At 30.4% G+C, this 21,703-nt stretch overlaps 1 protein-coding gene across 1 annotated transcript; it reads right to left on the bottom strand.

Annotated features, from left to right (window-relative positions):
- Positions 1-1,540: 1,540 nt before the first annotated feature.
- On the bottom strand, positions 1,541-21,252 carry LOC111641309 (RING finger protein 17-like). Its single transcript, XM_023387460.1, has 10 exons — positions 21,127-21,252; positions 13,198-13,526; positions 11,869-12,044; positions 11,673-11,792; positions 8,421-8,507; positions 3,369-3,545; positions 2,818-3,058; positions 2,616-2,745; positions 2,150-2,312; positions 1,541-2,072 (listed from the first exon to the last, which is right to left on the bottom strand). The coding sequence occupies exons 1-10, from the start codon at positions 21,162-21,164 to the stop codon at positions 1,956-1,958; spliced, it is 1,578 nt and encodes a 525-aa protein (XP_023243228.1). The 5' UTR covers positions 21,165-21,252; the 3' UTR covers positions 1,541-1,955.
- Positions 21,253-21,703: the final 451 nt, after the last annotated feature.

A 21,703-nucleotide genomic window follows, 5' to 3' on the forward strand; every position in this document is an offset into this window, starting at 1 on the left:
ATCTCGCTGTCATTGTTGTATGAGATCCTCCCATAAAAGTATTTTCAGTACATTGTTACTCACGTTACTATAAGCACTAGGAAGAATGCTGTCAGAGGCAGTAGCCTTTGCCAGTGCATCTGCACGTCCGTTGCCAATCATCCCTTGAGGGGCACGAGTCCAGATGATGTAAAATGTATTGTCCGGATTACAAACAAGATTGTAAATCTCAGAAGCAAGAGGGTTTAGCGTTTTTTTTAACAATGAGATAGGTCAGTGATGATTCTGATCTGAGTGCTAAATGGCAATTCTCAACATAACATTGAATAGCAGATTTTATTGCGAATAACTCTATCTGAAAGACGAATCAGTGTTCCCCAAATGGAACTGCCTATGGAATGATTCAGTGTTATCCTGGTAGACAACAAAGGGACAATCTACATTGTCGTTCAGTTTAGCGCCATCAGTAGATGACGATATACATAAAAAATTACAGTATATTAACAAGTTGTTGATCGTATTCTGGAAGAAATGCGACTCAGATGGCATGCATATCTTCTCTCAACTGCTCACTAAGCAACAAATACAGTATCTGTTATAAAGAAATTCGGAATATGTTACGTCAGTAGACCCATTTACGAAAATAGGTAGTCTCCCGAAAATGAAGCGGAACTGAAACAGCTCATCAAGCCCAAACTCTGTCAATTTAACGTACGGCAGTTTCGAACCCTGTCGGCGTCAACACTAAGACCACACAAACCGGCCACTTAAGGAAGATTCCATAATTGAAGAAATCAATTTTGTGAATTATGTGTTCCTGTATATGTTATGTGTTCCAATTTATTGTAAGAATACAGAAGTTGATTTTTGTGCAGAGTTTTTGTTTACACAACGTTAATGAAATCTCGACAATATAATAAATACTTTTGTTTCCTTAAATTGTGACGTTAACACCTGAATGTTAAATCAGGAAGCTAATTCATCTATGTCAAAATTTATAACAACTTTAAACACTACATTNCAATTTGAGTTACTGTATTTATTTTGATTAATAATACAAATGTTATTTTTAAAATAAAATATCATAAAAGTCGGGAAAGTTACGCAACTCGTTGCTAGAATTTTTCGGATTGAGGTGGTTCAAAACGTAACTTGCAAAAAAAAAACTCTTAAGGTAAAATTTGAACGATTCCAATAGCTTCCCTTATGTATATATAACAGCCGGGAAAATAATTGGAGCTCGCACTAAAGAAAGTGAAGTTGATGCCATTTTCACTGATTGTAGCGCCGTCTACGACGAATCCGATAACTCCACCCAATAATTTTTCGGTAGAATGCATATTTTTCAAGTTATTCCACTGATCTATTAAAATGGTCCACCCTGTATAATAATTCATAGCAGAACTTGAACATTTAATTTATTTTTCCATTAATTTTCTGCAGGTTGTTTGTGAAATACTATTTTACACTACTCTTTTCAGAAACGTATTTTATAAAGTAATATATTATTAATATTTTGTGTGCTAAAACATTGATATGCCCTTCAACTGTTCCAAAATATTCGTATTTCTGGTTTAAAATAAGCAGAGTAAATTAGCTTTAGTATCGATGTTTAGAATTATATGAAATTACAAAACCGTGTACACAATACTTAAGAAATTTTATTACAAAATATCAAAGTCACAAAGTTGAAGTTTTTCAAAGTTTTTACACACATCTTGTGCTATTAAATTGGATAAGAGTATAAAACCATAATAAAATAATGTCTAACAGAAAGAAAATAAGCAAATTGAACAATAAACGAAAATTCTTTCTGAAACAACTACAGCTGTCAAATACAGTAAAAGATTTAAAACGACTGTTTAATTAAAACGTAATACTTTTAGAGAAGCATACAATTATACCATATTTACATAATGACATAATAAGACATTAACAAATACTTGTCTAAATTACGTTTAACTAGAAATATTTTATTAAATGTCCTCTTCAATTTCAATTAATCCTTCGTCTATTAAATTCTGATAAGCTAGCACTGTCACACCTTCGAAATTTTCCACAAACAAGCTGATTTCTGGTGTTTCGTCCCATTTCTAAAAAATAAAAATAATCCATTTTAGTACATCAGAATTAATTGTAATTTATCACATTCATCGAAAAAATATCTTACATTGATTTTGGCTATTAAATTTCCATCTTTTGGAAATACTTTCATTTCCATTTTGGATACAATTTCGTCAGTCCACTCTCCACCAACTGGTTTAATACCAGACAACTTGCAGCCAATGGCCTGTTGTGGTAGGGCAAAATATTTGATTGGCAATTCTCTTAATCTAAAAAAAAAAAAAAACATTAAATTGTAAAATATTCTAAAATAGCAAATTCAGTAACATTTAAAAAAAATGACAGGAATTATTATGACATTATTAATCAATAATAATTTGGTCTTTTACAGAATGTAAGAACTGACAGACTGGTCTCTCAGATAGAAAGAAAAAAATATTGAATGTTGTAAATGAATACATGAATACTCCTAGATTTATATGAAAAAAAACTTGAAAAATGATATTAAATTTAAGAAGTGATTGAAAATTAAGTGGTTAAAAATGAACATTGCAAAAACTCAATTTCACTACCTTTTGATAGGAATAACCTCTGAATTTCCATAGTCTACATAAGTGACCAAAACATCATCATTGACTTTATTGGTTACAATGCAACGATACCAATTATCATCATAGGTATACATCCCGCAACATGCCATTCCTGAAATGAAGAAATAAATATGAAGTTAGCTTTAAAAGTTCAAATTTATGGAGGGAAAAAAAACAAACTCACCTATGTCAATGTTTTCAAGCTGAGGAAAGCATTCAGCATTTTGAGACAGATCTGCCATCATAAGTAAAAACTTATCATACTCCTCATTAATTGCTTCTTCATGGTCTGTTTCTGGATTATCAATTCTAAGTTTCTGAATACAAATGGCATCAAAACTAAAAACCTGAGTGACAACTACAGGAAATAACGTTCCAACCACTGGAAGAATGGCCGTTTCAAATGGTAAAACAGGTTTTACTTTCTACAAATAAAAACAATTTAATAATAATCATTTATTACTTTTTTCTATGAATAAAAGCAGTTTCATCAACTTTTTAATAATGTAAAGCTACGCTAATGTATATCTATAAAATGGCATTTCTGATTTCAGCTATGAAGAAACTGCTTGCTTTTCTGCCAGATAATTAACAGTGTAAATTTAAAAAATTTTTAAAATAATGTGCTTATAAATGTAAATTAAAAGTTAAAGTTTAAAAAAGTAAAAGTTAAAAATTAAAGTTACTTGATTTTAGTGTTAGAAATTCTGGATATAATTAATATTGTTCTTTTACCGTAGTTACTGCAGCTTCATTGTTCTGTTTGGAAATGGGATTGTGTGGTTGTTTTTCTTCTTGAGACTCAATTTGGTTTTTTAATTTGGCATGACCAACTTCCACTATCATCTTTGTTATATCTACGTCATTGCAGAATAATTTAATAGGAATTCTTTTGTCTGGTAATGGCTGATCCTAAGATTGGAAAGTACAGTACATTAAATTCTTTTTCAGTCATGAACTGATTAAATCTAATGTATTATAAAACTCTCATTTTTTATTATAATAATAATAAAATTCTCTTTTTATTTACTATTTTATAGGCAAATATATTCATATATTTCAAACTTAATATTAATACTTTAAAAAATATTTAATTTAATTTCTATTTGACTAGTAATTTCATTTATAATTGATAGGTTTAGGTATAAAACTGTGTTGTAATAAAAGTTTTGAGAAAATGGTAAGAACGAAACATCTGAAAAACCATTCTGCTTTGTTTTCTTTAACCAAAATAAGCTGCATGTTATAGTTAAAAAGTACACACAATATGCAAATTGAAATACATTGCTGTTTAGTTGTTAGCATGAATGGTAATGTACTAATGGAAATGACAATTAACATCTGTTATACCAGATCTCTACATCTATTTATTGTTTTGAATTTATGAACAAAAATCATGATTTGAAACTTTGACAGGAAATAAATATATGAAATATACAATTAATACAAGAAATCTATTATTAATTAACTGATAATGATAGATTTGTCAGGCCATAAACTTGACTAATTAATTAAATAGATAGATATAATGTGATTTAGACTAAAGGTAGGTGATTAAATCAAAATCTTATATTAAATTAAAAATTAAATTAATATAAAATATTCTGGAATTAATTGTGTAATTTATAATTATGGATTTAGTTTACTGTATAATTACATATACACCATGTCAGGAAAATTGATCATCTTAGGCAGAACAGACAAAGATACTAAGTATGACAAAAAAATGTTTAATTAATAGGCAACATCAATAAATACTTTTGATCAAATTTTCAATGTTCTTTGTATCCTTAAAATAAATAATAATGATTCTTATTAGTAATAATGTAATATTATATATATATATATATATNATAAAATAAAAAGTAAACTTTAGTATATTTTATAAATTTACTGACAAATAAATTTATTGTCAAAAGGATGTCGTAACTTTCTACGAAAGAGTCTAAAGTCAAATCTTGAAGTTTCGTAACGAGTATTTTCTTTCACATTTTTAAGATTTCAAATTGTTATAATAATTCAATCATTCAAACATTCGATTTCATTTCTCGAACACAAAAATACCTCATTTCCTTGAATAAGTCTGTTGTTATTCAAACTTTCGTCAGCCTGTGAAGCAATTTCATTCAATAGCTTTATTGAATGAGATCTGTAATCTCAACTTTACAAGAAGGTGGTTTCTTTGCAATTAAAAGTTCCGTCAACACAGACAGCGATGAATATAAGGCACTCAGAAACTGTAAAACAATAGTTTCAAAATTACTATGTATGTAATGGACTAAGTGATTAGTGCGGCCATTATGAATAACATCCGGTCATTGTGAATAATGACAAAATCGGGCACTGGAATAAATATCAGATGTTTTAACATAATTTATCAGATTCACCGGTCATTATAAATGCTGCTATCATCTGGTCGGACGAAGTCTAATAATACATTAAGAAGTGATTATCCAACATACACTACCTAATCACCACTCGCACTTGAGCTGCAGTTTAGTATTGAATTTTAATTTATGCGACTAGTAGATAATCCAGTAATCGGTTTTAATTTTACTTTTGCCTCTTAAAATAGTGTTTTCTTCTTTGAAAGAGGTAACGATTAGGCAGGCCTACGGACCAATAATTAAGTGATATGAATAATCGCTTCAACAACCGATTAAACAAGTTAATAGCAGATAAAAGACCAGAATAGATAAATGTTTAAAAAATCAGCGTATTTGTGAATGATACAAAAAGTGAGAGTCAAAATTGAAAATGGCTTCTATGTTTCCAGAAGAATATCAGCAATTACATAGATATGACGTTGTATCTATTGGAGAAGTAGAAAATTAATTGTGCCTGTAAAAGAAGGTAGTGTGATTAAATATTACCTTCACACTAAAGAAATATTTCACACATTGCATGATGTCCGTATTGCTATTGGACATGCCGCATGGAAAAAGAATTAAGTACAAAATACAGTATAAAACTATGGCAAGGGAAGATAATCATAAATTATTTGAACTTATGTGAAATCTGAAAGAAAAAAGCAAAATGTTCCTAACAGAGGCTTGGTATTTAAATCATTTTTAAGTAATGAAATGAACTCACGATATCAGGCCGACTTTATAGATATGCAGTCGTAAGCCAATGAGCAATATAAATTTACATTCGTGTACCAAGACCATCTGACTAAATTCGTTCAACTACGCCCGTTAAATACCAAAAGGGCTGAAGATGTAGCATATGTTCTATTAGACATTTTTACATTTTTTGGTGCACCGAGTATTCTACAAAGCCATAACGGCAGAAAATATGCCAATAATGTCATCAAAGAAATGTATAGTATGTGGCCTGAGTTGAAAATTGTGCATGAAAAGCTCAGTCACTCACAAAGTTTTCTTTTAAACTCTTTTCACCCTTTGGGCACTAAGAGGGCCTCTTTAAGCAAGCACATTATGAGTTCCGCTAGGCCTACAATGAGGCAGCCAGGTGGTGAGGGACAGGGCCCGACATACCACTCCGGAAAATTTCTGGGAATGTTTCGACCCCGGTACCCCCAGAGTGGTAAGCTGTCACCTTCACTTTGATCGCTCGGCCGTCTGGCACTCACAAAGTCAGGGTTTAATAGAAAGATGTAATCAAAACGTATAAAATATGCTTAGTTCTTGGTTATCGACTAACAATACTAACGAATGGTCGAAAAAATTAGTATACGTTTTGTACAACTGATGAAAAATCGAGCGCACCACACTGGTATAAACTTCAATCACTATGAGGACATGTTTGGAACAAAGTTAAAAGTTAAACTAAAGCATTTTATACCCAACGAGTCGTTGACCAACGTTAATAAGGAGAAAGAACATCCTTTTCACATGAAAAACATCTAATCATGCCGGTTTAAAAAATCCTGGGTGTTATTATTATTACAGAGTCGGTGAATGACGAATAAAAAATCCAAACAGTTGATTCAAACATAGAAGAAAAAATGATTGATACATTGAATTCGAAATTCCCAGCAGCTAACGATGATACAGTAAGGATTTGTGTACCAGATGTAGATCGAGTCTGCAGTGATGGAAACAATATTTTAGGTGTCGTTGTTGCGATTGAAGATAAAAACCTTTACAGACAGGTATCAAACATGGCATATTAAATCTATTATATTTCAGAAACCAATTTACTGTTTGTAAAGAAAACTTTATTTCTGTTAGAGATGTACCGGGTGCAAAAATTTCGCTTAGAGAATTTGCAAGAATGTCATCATTTTCTGGAGGCCAAAGCTATATTCNATATAAAATATTCTGGAATTAATTGTGTAATTTATAATTATGGATTTAGTTTACTGTATAATTACATATACACCATGTCAGGAAAATTGATCATCTTAGGCAGAACAGACAAAGATACTAAGTATGACAAAAAAATGTTTAATTAATAGGCAACATCAATAAATACTTTTGATCAAATTTTCAATGTTCTTTGTATCCTTAAAATAAATAATAATGATTCTTATTAGTAATAATGTAATATTATATATATATATATATATTAATATAATTAGTAATATAAATAAATATCATGATCATTTCTGCATTACAACAGCTTTTTCATGATTTGGCCAGGTCCACAAAAAAAAGGTCCAATACTGTAGGCCTATATCTGACTGAAACCATTTATGAAATCTTTACAAATGCAAATAACACATACATACAAATAGAAATGCATCATATTTGGGAATAAAATACAGCTTATTCATAGATTGTCAAAATAATCTTTTCTGTCAATTTGTACTTTTTCAGATTTATATTTTATGCTCAATAACATTATATAAACTATATTTATAACTTGGATATGTAGTCTTAGGTACAAAGTGCAGAAAACTACTGAAATTTTTTGCAAAATATTTTAATTCTTAGTATTTAATTTAGTAGTCATTTATAAAGTTTTGAATTATTCTTTAGACCGTTTTAGATGTTAACTGTTCAAAATTCTTTGTTTTATAAGTGCAATGTAGCGTAATAATGATCACTTGGCACGAAATTGAAATAAAGAAATGAATCGTGCCAAATAATCGTTATTACACTACAATGCGCTTATAAAACAAATAAAAAATACGAGACAGTTTCAAAATATGGAAGAAGTTCAAAATTCTAATAAATGATATAATATACTCGGTGTTTAAGACATTTAATGAATTTGAATTAAAAAGGCAGACAGTATATTTCACAATTTTAAAATATATATATATATAGAAGAAAACTAAAATGTTAGGAACAAAGTGAAGACTGTTCCTGTTGATTAGATAGGATGGAAGCTTGAAGACATTTTAGTTTTCTTCTATGTATATATATATTTTAAAATTCTTTCTGCTCTGCAAGCACTAAGAAAGCTTTCTTTAGGAAGCTTATAAGTTCAGCCATACCCTCAATGGATGGGCAGGACAGGCCTGACATATCTGGATGACCATTCCCAAAAAATTCTTGGTGTTTCTCAACTCATTTGGATATGGTTTTGATGGGAATTTGATGAATGCTACTTTAAGACCTTGGCCATCCAACCCACAGAATGAAGTTCTAAAAACATTTACAGAAATATATTAAATTGTAAATGAATAAAATTCATTTAATTTTAATTGAATTATCATAACTGTTTCTTTTAATCATGGAAAGTATTGCTGTAGATTATCACTTTTAAAAAAATTATTGTACAGTAGTTATATTTTTAACAACTTTGTTTTATTGTATTTTAGAATAAATTACATTAAGAAAGAGTTAAATTTCATAATAGCAACATTTCACTTACCATTACCACTACTTTACATTTCCGTTCAACAATATTATTGTGAATAAAGTCTAAAGTGGAAGTCAACCATTCTCCATTTTCTGTTTTCTGAAATTATAAGTAATAATTAATTAAAAAGTTCCAATTGTTTGAACTTTCACTCACTCCACTGGTTGGAAAGGAAAAGTACACCTTAGATCGATGACTAAAATTATATTAATAACTTCAGTAGATTTTATCTGTATGCAAAAAAATGTGGTTAAACAGATGTCACATTTGTAATTCTAACCTACAATCATATTCTCTCAAGGTTTCAATACTCAAAAGGAAATGAAAAAACAGTGTTGACTAAAAAGTGATTAGCGTTTAATAACATATTCACTATAAAGATACACAAATCTAAGGATTTTGTCTTAATGAAAAGGAAGACATACAGTGGGTGATTGGTTAACAAACATAATCTGTTCTAAGACTGTTCATTAACCAATTATTGATTTACCATAGGTTTTGATGGGAATTTGATGAATTTGTTCCGGAGACTCCAAAAAATAAAAAATATAGACTTTTTTACTATGTTTATTTATAAGTAATAATAAAAATACATATATAGACAGTCTTGCATTTTTATTAGTCATGTTTTTTCTGTTTGCAGGGGTTAAAGAATCTGTCCAATGTAGATTGCTTTACTTTTTTCTTCGGGATTTTTCGGAAGTAATCAATAGTATTGTAATTGCAGAGATCCCCAACCCTATTAACCTTATTCTGGTTTGGATGTCACTTGGATGATCATTGTTCTGACATCTTCCCACTTCTTCAAAAGATCTTTAGTAGCAGATGTCGACATTGGTCCTCTTTTATCTTCCTCTTTTTTAAAATAAAACACATCTCACCAAGTTTCTTGGTATTCTTNTTCAGAAACCAATTTACTGTTTGTAAAGAAAACTTTATTTCTGTTAGAGATGTACCGGGTGCAAAAATTTCGCTTAGAGAATTTGCAAGAATGTCATCATTTTCTGGAGGCCAAAGCTATATTCGATGCTGCTGCAAAATTAGAAGCAAATCTAATAAATGAAATTGCTACAAAGAAAAATAATTAATTCCAAACGTCAGCAAAATCTTAATTGCTCGTATAAATAAAATAAAACATTAAATTTTTTTGACAATGGTTTACGATTAAAATTATTATTATGTTGGATTAGTGGGTTATACTCGGTTGACACCAGTGGCTGTTTACTATGCTGGACCAGAGTCAAGGCATAGCAACAAAAACAAAACTAAAATTAAATAAGTGTGTCAGTGTCTGTATTCAGGAATTTCCTAACAATGTGGTATATATTCAATATAGTGGCCTTCTGTAGTGTNGTTCTTCCAGATTGTATTTACAGGACAATTAGAACATATAAATTAATATCAGGTAATCAAATAAATAATGTCATTTTTTAAAATGCAAATAAAAGTTATCTTAGGCCAGTTTATTCAGCTTGACTTTCTTTCACAAAACTAAATAATTCTTACCGAAAAATGGACTTTTTTAAAATCAAATTGTCCAAAGGGAATGTAGCTGTATTTATAATGTCTGGTCAATTTAATAAATTAATCAATATTTATCAGACTGCGCACCCAGTTTAGTCATTATTTATAATGGCTGCGCATTATTAAACAATTCCCTATTAATCACTTGGCCCATAACGTTTACACCTAAAGAGAGTTACACATTTACTACGATTCTTCCAATAAAATAGATTTGTAAACTATATACGAAGTTTATAAATGATATTTTTACAAGTTTCATAAAGTCAAACAGAATATATTGAACGAACTTACTCGAATAAAGAAGTTTTTTTTAATATAAAAGTATCCGCCGATGCTTATTCCAAATGGAGTTTTACCGTATCTTTTCATAAAATTCAGCATCTTTTAAAGAAAAAAATGTTTAATAATATTAAATTTATAGACCGATAGAAAAAGTTTGAATGTATTTCTATTNTCACTTTTTTCTTCGGGATTTTTCGGAAGTAATCAATAGTATTGTAATTGCAGAGATCCCCAACCCTATTAACCTTATTCTGGTTTGGATGTCACTTGGATGATCATTGTTCTGACATCTTCCCACTTCTTCAAAAGATCTTTAGTAGCAGATGTCGACATTGGTCCTCTTTTATCTTCCTCTTTTTTAAAATAAAACACATCTCACCAAGTTTCTTGGTATTCTTCATTTGAGAGTTCTTGGAGTTCTTCTGTTGTCAGATCAGTTTCAGGTTCAATTATGAGCTCTAAAATGCTCGTTATTTTTCAGATGTGATTTCATTACTCCATTAGGAGCTTGAGACTTCTTGATATATCTTTCATAGCTAAGATTGTGCCTACTGTAGACCTGTTCAAGCATACTGCATAGCAACATCAGACATCTTGTGCCCACTTTCTATCTTGGCTATTATCTCTTACTCAGTTTCTATGGTCAGCACAGTTCTTGACACTTCTTTTTTTAGGATCCATAATATAATCAGTTTCTTTTTTAAATAAAAAGTTCAGAAAAGCACTTACAAAAATTCAGAGAACAGAAATCAACTAGTCCACAAAAAATTATTTAAATGCAAGACCTGGATGAAATTTGAAATTTGGTATTAAAACGTTAACGAATATCTGATGGGACAGTTAAATTTTCACCTTTTGTAAATAAACCCCCCGACACAAAACTTAACAAGTGCCTGTCCGACAGTCTTGCAAAGACTATAAAAAATTATTTGTCAGAAAGGTAAACAAAAAGCTGGAATTACAAGGGAGAGTTTCAAAATTCAGAGGAATATTATCTGATCAGTATCAGGTTGAGCATCAATGTTGACATCTCCTGCGCTCTGAAATGTTTTGAATTGTTACCTGAAGACAAGGGAAAATCAATCAGTATTCATTATTTTCTGTCACTTCTTTTTATGTTTGCTCAGTAAAGTATTCATTATCCAAACATGTATTTGTTGTCCAATGATAAAAATCTTTTGCAAAAGTGTTCGTTATCCAATTTGTTTGCTATTCAAACTGTTTGTTAACCGATCACCTACTGTACTAGAAAGGCAAACTATAATGCATCAACAAAACAATATATTTTTACATAAAGAAACACATTTCTGCTTTTGACACATTTCTTTCTAAATGTTTTTTCAATTTTATACCACTAAAAATATGATTCTGGTCTCTATATTTTCTATTGCAATTTAATTAACTTCATAATTGATAAGTAATTAAATAATTGTTTACTAGTTTAAAATTGATACTTACCGGCTCAACACCATGAAGAATACATTCAATGCACTGTCTAGGAATGTCTGATAACACAATATCTAAGTGAATATTTTCTAATTTCACATTTTCTGAATTTCCATAATCCACAAAAGTAACCTAAACAACATGTTTTAATACACAATATATTTTAAATTTCATTTAAAATCATTATTATTAATGAAAAACTGCATACCTGTATATTTGGAGGATTTACTTTAGTAACTACTGCTCTATGCCAACAATTATCAAGATAAAATTTTGCAGCACATGCTTGTCCAACAGAAGGATATGATTTTGCAGGTTCATTCTCAATATTTTCATATTTTAATTTAAGTGCATTTTTTATAAGAAGTAAATTATTTTTTACAGCTGTTATAAAATACAAAATACAAATTGGAATTATTATTTAAATTTTTAAAAGATAATTTATATTATACGAAACTGTTCATATTGAGAACTTAAATCTATAGAGTAATTTAAAAAGGGCAAGTCTGTAAGACAGTTTTAGTAAACAGCTGACAGACTAAATATACAGTTCAGGCATCAAATTAATGCTCTTACCCTGCAGATGATGCCACTGAAGAGAGATTTGAGAAAGGCACAATGATTCAGATGTGATGAAGTGGCAAATATACAATGTTAAGTCTACAGGAAGTGCTTGCATGCCATCTAGTAATTTAGTTTTTTTTTAACCATTAGAACAATTTGTTGCTTAGCCCTATTCTGAATTCCTGCTATTTTTCCTAATTATGTGTTAATTAATAGTCTTTCTGCATTATTTTTAACACTTAGCATTATATATTTAAATAATAAAATAAAATTCAAAATCACTTTTATTTTTGAATTAAACTATTTTAATTTTTAAAATCTGTAATAATAATAATGTATATATTAGTAAAATAAATAAATGTATTTTTCAACACTAAAAGATTTTATATAACTATATAAACTATAAAAATTTTTAAAAATAAATTAGTTTTGTGAATATTAACTGCAGCACCATCTATCAAAGGTACCAATCTCTCTATTTTACTGTTACTCCATGATGAGACCAAAATGTGATTCTAACCACCCAATTTGTTACTTAGTGCCAATTGATGGCTTTCTTGGCAAATCTGCCAACAGAAAAATAAACGTGAACATCTGACTGTTGGTAGGTTTAAAAGTTTTATTCACAAAGCCCAGGACAAGATGATTGCATTAGGCAGGCATCACTGCCATCACTGTTAATCCAAAGTTGGTCAACCTTAAGAATGCTAAATTACCACTATGCAACCCAAATGCAAAATTGAAAGCCTTATGGTACTGAAGAACAGGTAGATACAAATCACTTTCAAACAGACCCAGAAAACACTTGCTATACTGATGAATTTTGTTAGAATGCCAAATTTTAAATGAGCTCATTGATTGTATTTTAATTGAATAAAACTCAATTTCAATGAGTTCCTGCTACTATTATTATATTCCTGATATTTTAATATTTAAAATGAAATAACTTATTGAATCATTTTTGTATACATACTTTCTCCTTCCGGTTGTAAGTAAATGCATCCATCTTCTCCAACATGAGTGGGAACACCATAAAAAACATTCTTCGTTGGAGCAGGAGCTGGTTTCCATGCATTTATGTCATCAATTTTTTTCTCATTTTCCTTTTGATTGACAGTTACTGTCATATTTGTAGTCACTTGTAATGATGTCAAGTTTTCAGTTGGCGATGGTGAAGGTGATTGCGATGGATTTGTTGTTATTGATGACAGTGATTTTATTTCAGACTTTGATGCATTTTCAATAGTAGATTTTGATGATTTTTTAAATTCTTCGATTTTTGGACTAGTATTTCTTCTTCTCCTTTTAGTGAAATAAAAACATTTGATTCTTAAGTTTATGTATTACAATTTAACATGTGAGAAAGTTTTAATTGAATAATGTGTAAAGTCACTGTTTGAAATGGAAATCACGAAGATCAAGGAGGAGTTATAGTAGGTGTACAAAAATTATACAGAATATTTATTTATATGAATTATTATACAGTATTATACATCTATATTAATACCAGTTTCAAGGGCACAACTCACAGAATGCATGTACGAGGGCTGTTCAGAAAGTTTGCGGCTTCAAATAGAACAACAAACAAAATAATGTTAAAACGTTTTTTATTTTTCAATATAGTCTCCGTTGTTAGTTATGCACTTATTCCAGTGATGTTCTAGCTTTTTTATGCCATCACAATAGGTTGATTTGTCAAGGTGTGCAAAATACTCGTTCATTTCAGAGATGACTTCGTCATTTGAGTGGAATCTCTTTCCAGCCAAGAATTTTTTTAGGTTTGGAAAAAGGTGGAAGTCACTGAGGGCCAAATCAGGTGAGTACGTGGATGTGGAACTAATTGGAAGCGAAGTTCGTTTATCTTTTGTTCAGTGATTCTGGCGGAATGTGCAGGTGCATTATCGTGGTGGAACAAAACGTTTTTCTTTTTCAAGTGTGCCCTTTTTTTCTTTGATTTCTTTCTTCAATTTTTCCAAAAGTTCACAGTGATAGACAGCATTAATGGTCTTTCCTCTTTCTAGGTAGTCAATAAAGATGATGCCTTTAGCATCCCAAAAAACCGAGGCCATCACTTTTCCCGCTGATGGAACTGTCTTTGCCTTCTTTGGCAGTGGCGAACTGTGGTGTTTCCATTGCTTTGACTGATCTTTTGTTTCAGGAGTGTAGTAATGGATCCATGTTTCGTCAGTAGTCACAAACCGACTCAAGAAATCCTGTGGATTTTTCTGGTAGAAGTCCAAACACTCCTTTGACATCAAAGTGCAAACACGTTTTTGCTCGGCAGTCAGCAGATGCGGCACCCACCTTGCTGAGACCTTCATCATACCCAAATTTTTGGTTAGGATGTGGTGCACTCGGTCGACAGAGATGCCTGATGTCTCAGCTATCTCACGCATTTTCAAACGGCGATCTGCTAATACCAAATCGTGAACTTTGTGGATATTTTCTTCAGTGACAACAGTTGATGGCCGTCTGCTGCGAGAGTCATCTTCCACACTCTCTCTGCCAGATTTAAAAAGGGCTGTCCATTTTTTCACAGTGGTGTACGAAGGAGCAGACTCTCCCAAAACTTCATCCATGTCAGCTTTGATTTGAGATGGGGTCAACACTTTTTTCGTCAGGTATTTTATGACCGCACGAGTCTCTGTTTTTGAGCATCTGCACACTGACTATCTACTAAGCTGTCATGGCAAAACTTTTTGACAAATCAAGCAAAAATTGGTATCATATCTCTAGCAAAGATGGCTGAATTATTCCCGCCAAAAATTAAATTGATCGCAGCGCCGCATATAGGCAAGGCTGCGAACTTTCCGAACAGCCCTCGTAACAATTGCAAATTAGAAGTTTCCAATAGACATGTGTTGAGCTGTTTATAAGCATTAGTTTCACTGTGGAAGGCTGTGGTGATATTAGCTGTAATGTGCAGAAAGCCTCAAAGGTGACAACAAACTATATATCAGCAATTAACCTAGTTTTCAACAAGATGGTGTGGTAGACCACAAGAGGGCACATTTTCAATTCATGAGATTGCAGAATATGATGAGATGTGTCCACTGTGTACAACTGTTAGCAGCAATGGTCCAGGAAGACACTACTACCAGAAGACCAAGATCCGAATCTTCCCATATCACTGGAGTGGAAGAACAATAGCACATAAGAAGCATATCCCTGGTAGATTGGAAGCCATCTGCAGTGCAAATTCAAGCAGCAGTGGTATCCAGAGTCTCCACAAGAATGGGTTGGAACCATCAACTGGAGAGTAACCTCTGCTTCAGGCATGTTTGTCACTCATTACTGCCAACTGTCACATGCATCTTCAGTGGTGTCATGAAAGAGCCAATTGGAGACAATAGAATTCTGTGTTATTCACAAATGAGAACTGTTTTTGTCTTCATACCTATGATGGACTTACACAGATCAGGAGGAGGCATACAGAATGTCTTGGCAAGCAGCATCCACCATTGGCATAACATCCAATCTTAGTCATTATGGTCTAGAAAGAGATTTTTTTTATGCTATTTTGTTAGGAGTTTATTATGAAAGTTGGCTGTCATGATGTTTAAGGTAACCAAAGTTACTCCAAACACCATGACAGCAGACTTTCGTAATAAATCAGACATAATAACAAACATCAGAGGGATGATCATACTTGTTCTGCCATTCGTGAACAGTATTCAGAGAGCCTGGGATAATGCTGGTTACCATACTGCCAACATGCTGTTTGAAATGTCAAGGTATTACTACAACAAGCCACATTGTCAGATCTTTTGCCAATAGAACATATGTGTGATTGTATAATGAATTCAGGCTCATCCACAACTAGCAAAAACCATTGCAGATGCAGCAGATGTGAAATGATATCCAAGATCTCTACAGTTGAATGCATGTACAGTCAGTGGTGATATTCAGCGGGTTCGCACAGGTTCGGCCGAACCCGTTGTTAACATTTTCAAAGTTTTCCGATCCCGTTGTTAAACACATGTAACATTTCTCAGTGATTTTGTTTCTTTTAAAAAATATATTAAAAACATGTTTAAACTTAAACAATTAGAATGCTGTCTTAAGGAAAATTATAATATAACAGCAAGTTTGAAAAAAAATATAAAATTCTTTATTTTAAATATTAACTATGATTCCTTGTTTAAATATTTAGAAAATATCTTCTAGCATCTAAATTCAATGGTCACATGGCTGAGACAGTTAAGGTACTGGCATGTCACTCCAAAAACCCAGAATTGAACCCAGACGAGCAACTCCTGGGAATTTTTCAAGGGTAGTCAGTCTCAAATATGTCGGGCCCAGTCAGTCCCTCATCATACAATCATTCTAATTGTGGACCTGACCAAACCCACAATGGGTATAGAAAAAAAAGGCACTCTTAGTGTCTAAAGAGTGGTAAAAGTTAAAAAAAAATTCTTATAACAATAATTTTTTTTTTATATAACAACAGTGAATTTCTTAATATAATATTAAATTTTTAAAAAGTACATATACATACTCTTCTAATTGTTGCTTTTGTTTGGCAAGATGAAAAAATATGCAGTCTGGAGTTTCAACATAACTTATATTTACAGCAATATAACCTTTTTTATCTTCACTTTTTGGTTTAGGTGGTGGTTTTGATGGTATAATAAATGGAGCATCTTCATTATTCTTAGTATTGCTAGATTTAACTTTATTAATGTGCTCAAATTTTTCTTCTGAAACTTTCCTTGGAGGTATATCTCTCGGAATTTCAATAATACAAGATCTGAAACACAAAATTTTCAAATATAGGTAAATATAGGTACATTAATGTCAATGTATTGAATAAATTAATCATCTTAGATGTTAATAATATTAATAAGTTAAATATGTAAAATCAAACTAAATTTTTAAAAAGTAGTTCTTAATATACTTTTTTTTACCAATTTATTTAGCANTTTTTTTTCAGTTTACAGCAGTATTTATCACACAAAATTTAAGTAAAGCTTAACATGCCGATCTTGCTCCGGTCTCCCCTATCTAAACTAAAACTATTCTCATCTGACCATATTACATTCCTCCACTCTTTATTTCAGGTAATGTGATTTCTGGTCCAAGTCTGTCTAGCAGCATTGTGCTTGTCTGTAAGCATTAGTTTTGACTTTCTTCTGGAGATTTCATACAATTGGCAGCATAAACTAAGTTCCAAACTGTCCCCAAGCTTACTCCATATTCGGGTATTGCAACAATATTTCTGAAATAGCTTGTACTATTCGTAATTTTCCTTAAAATTGCTCGTTTCTTACGAGAAGTAAGTTTTTGCGGTCTTCCGTTACTCTTTTTGACTGCATATTACTTGCCCAACGTCAAATAATTCTTTATCACTCAAATCGTTCTTCCTGTTTTTTAGCGATAGAATTTATTGACTCACTAGCTTCACTCGAAACACTTATTTTATCCTTTACAAACGCTGAAAGTATCTTGCTTTTAACCATTTTGCGTTTTCCGAATTAACAACGCTTTGCTTTACAAGCAGAGAACAATTTTTTATTGTCATAGCAACAATAACAGATATCCTAGTTAGATGATTCGGGTTCATAGACATCCAGTAAAACATATTTAAAAATTAAGTTTAAAATAATATATATATGTGAATTAAATTTTTGAATTGTTCTTATCATTATTGGTCATAAATCATTTATTTATGAATAATTAGCCTGCTAATTTATACAGAATCGTATAAGAAATAGAAAAATTATATCGTCAGTGTGTAAGAAATGACAACTATCAGACAGCAATAAATGGTAGAACTTTCAATTTATTAATTTAATAAAATGTTGGCTGTTCTGATTTTTACTGAATGCGCTGTAAATGATTCTGTTGTATTTCTCTGTAATTCTTCTTGAACTAGAACCATAAAAATTATTCCTAACTTTATCATTTATCATTTTTAATAATATAATTTTTCATAAAATCGATCATTCTTTCAAACTGTCTGAACGACGTTGTCGTATTTTTCGTACTCGCCATATTTTAAAAATATTATTGCATTCTCATTAGTTAGAAACAACTTACAAATAGCTTCGAATGCAGATTCACGTTACAACAGCAACAAATGTCGGCCGTAGTCGATAAAACTGATTACAAAACTATTCCAAGCCGCTTCTCATCTAATATTTCTCGTAGTCATTCGGGCCAAGCTAACACATCAATTTTATATTCGCATTCGAATAAAGTGATATTCAGCCATCTCCAATAACAATTATGAACATATCATAAACTTTCTGTTACCCTGAGATATCGCCATTAACCCAACTTTGAAGGCAGCTCAATGACTCCGAAGGAGCTGATATCAATTGTTGAAAGTAAAATCTTTATCATTACAAGAGATATTCTTGAAAATGGAGAGTCGAGTCTTTCAGAAATGATTAAAGAAGATCACTAAAGTTAAGAATAAAATTATTACACAAATTGAAACAATTATTTGAAAGAATATTACTTTATATAATGGTTCCACTGATATTTGAAAGTTTGTATATCTCAGTTTTCAGTTGTGACAAATTGTTAAATTTGTAGATACTATTGGAAAAACTTACATATAAAAGATATACTTAAACATCTTTTTTCATTTCAGAACATTGGGCACTTCTTAATTATGTTAGAAACATTTTTCTTATCAGTCATTTATCACGTTAACCCACTTATAACTTAGAATAACATATCAATTCATTGTTCATAAATAGGTTATAATAAATTAGTGTTGTAACGAATAGTATATTCGGCCTCAGGCCGAATACCGAATATTCGGCCAAGAGCGTGGCCGAATAGCCGAATATTCGGCCAAACTATTCGGCTCGATTAACGCACGTACGAAAATTGGCGCGCAAACCNGCCAATTTTTATGTTTATAAAATATTTTGAATGAAAAATATTAAAATATGTACAAAATAAACCATTTTGAACACTCTTTTTTATTATTTATCAAAAAAATATTGTTCTGGCATAAACAATGTTAAATTTTAACTGACTTAATTTTGCGAACGTATCTTTTTTATTTATATGGATATCTTAAGGTCAGTTTTTGCGCTAATGTTGCTAATGCACCATTTGTGCGAAAAAAAAAAAATTGTTAAGGAAAATTTTTCTCTTAGCGAACCCTTTGTTAAATATTTCGAATATCACCACTGTGTACAGTACAGTACATATGGTGCTACAATCAACTTGGCAATGGTTATTAAGATGGATGACATTCATGCTAGTGTTGCATGCACATTTCGTGAGTTATACTCTCAAAAATCATTATCAACGTAATAAATCACATAGATAAATATTCTGTGTAATTTTTGTTTACCTAATGTAACCCCTCCTGGTGTTAAAATTTCTATTTCTGACAGAGTAATTTGGATATAATTTTTTATATTAAACATTTTAAATATATTACATTAACATCAGTACTTTGTTTTTATATGATCACACATTATCATCTTATACAACTTTTTCTTCCAAAGATTTATTAGGGTTTAAAGATAAATGGGTTATGCTAGATTAATTTCTACATACAAACAGCTGTTAAAGAGTAAGGATTTTAAAAGTAAAATTATTATCATCAAACTATCATGTTCTTTATTAATGCAAAAAAGTATCAAAATTTAAGATTCAATTTTGAAAGTATTCAAATAAGTAGATTTGTTTTATTCCATAAGGTATGAAATGTGTGTACTTAAGTAGAGTTTGTAAATCAAACTTATTTTGCTTCCAATTTAAAGGAATGAAGAAAGCTTACTTCAATAATATGATTTCAAAGATATGATACAAGAGGATATGCACATAACTGGAAAATTTGAAACCAAAATAAACAAATAACTTAAAAGAAAGTTTAGTTATTTCTTTCATAATTTAACAAAATTTTATACTAAATAATCTGCCAAATTATTTGGTAATACTTGTATAAGTGTATCAGGTTTGTTTAATAAAATAATCTGTTAATTCAATAATTAATAAAATGTACATATTTTAAATTATTATAAAATAGCAAAAGACTTAATTTTGAGGATAGAGATGAGTTTTATAAAACACTTTAAATGCTAACAACAAATAAAATCTTCATTAAGCATGACCCCTCTCGAGATATGACATGTGACCAACCTCTATCTATGCATCCCCTTGACCTTTCACAACCAAAATTTAATAGCATCAATGCCCCTTATATAAAAGACACTTTGCCAAATTTCATTTTCTCAATCTTAATATAAATATATATAAATACACATCTGCACAGACACCTACATAGACAAATTTAAGTAAGCTCNTTCAATAATATGATTTCAAAGATATGATACAAGAGGATATGCACATAACTGGAAAAGTTGAAACCAAAATAAACAAATAACTTAAAAGAAAGTTTAGTTATTTCTTTCATAATTTAACAAAATTTTATACTAAATAATCTGCCAAATTATTTGGTAATACTTGTATAAGTGTATCAGGTTTGTTTAATAAAATAATCTGTTAATTCAATAATTAATTAAATGTACATATTTTAAATTTGAATATTTAATATGTATATATATAAACATCAACTCACAGCCTGAGTAATTCATTTATTTAATTTTAATTATTAATTTAATTAAGAGATGGTGCCTAACGCCTACCTCTAATGTCAAATTACTTTATTCCAATCATTTAAAGTAGCCATATTATAGCCCGATAATTAGGCGATCGTTTGGTGATTTAATATGTATCATATATAAACTATGATACTTTGCTTTCAAATTATTTTTTATTTACATTCCATTTAGTAATATTTTTTAAAATAGAAATTAACCTTTTGTATATCTTACTAAATGTATTTATGGGTAATGTGGGTAATGGGTAGTTCTGAAAACACTAATAAACTTGACAAAACATCACATAATATAAAGATTATTTTTCATCTTACGTTTCTGCAGGAAGAGCAACTCCTTTTTCAATTAACATCTCAGTCACACTTCTATATTCAACACTTGTCACTTCCAATGCTCCAGAATGAATTTCTTTAATAAACAAGTCTACAGGAAGGCCATCATAACTAACATCTTTTAAAATATACGACTCCTTAACATTTAAATAAAATTTTTTTTTTCTGAATGCTTCAAAGCGAACTCGTTCCATCATTCTGATTTCAAAAACAATTAAGAAATCTATAATATTTGAGAATAGTTGATTACTTATCAATACAGAATTTTCTGAACCTTCATGCAATATTGATTTAGATTATTCGTGAAATTTACTATCTGGAATATTATAACTAATTGGAAATACGATTAACTGAGCATTAATTCTAGTATATCACTCGAGTAGAAACACGAAAATATGCATAAGGAATGAAGTTGAATTTTGTTAACATTTCAATTAATGGATATTTTTAATCGATTTATACACGTCGATCAATTTTACAATAATGGAAAAAGCATGTGTGTTTTTTAAATTGATCACTAACTTAAATCTATAAGAAAATGTAATTTTTTTANTATTTA

Source organism: Centruroides sculpturatus, unplaced genomic scaffold (assembly GCF_000671375.1).
Source record: "Centruroides sculpturatus isolate CEXI.00-Female unplaced genomic scaffold, Cexi_2.0 scaffold1344, whole genome shotgun sequence".
NCBI lineage: Eukaryota > Metazoa > Arthropoda > Arachnida > Scorpiones > Buthidae > Centruroides > Centruroides sculpturatus.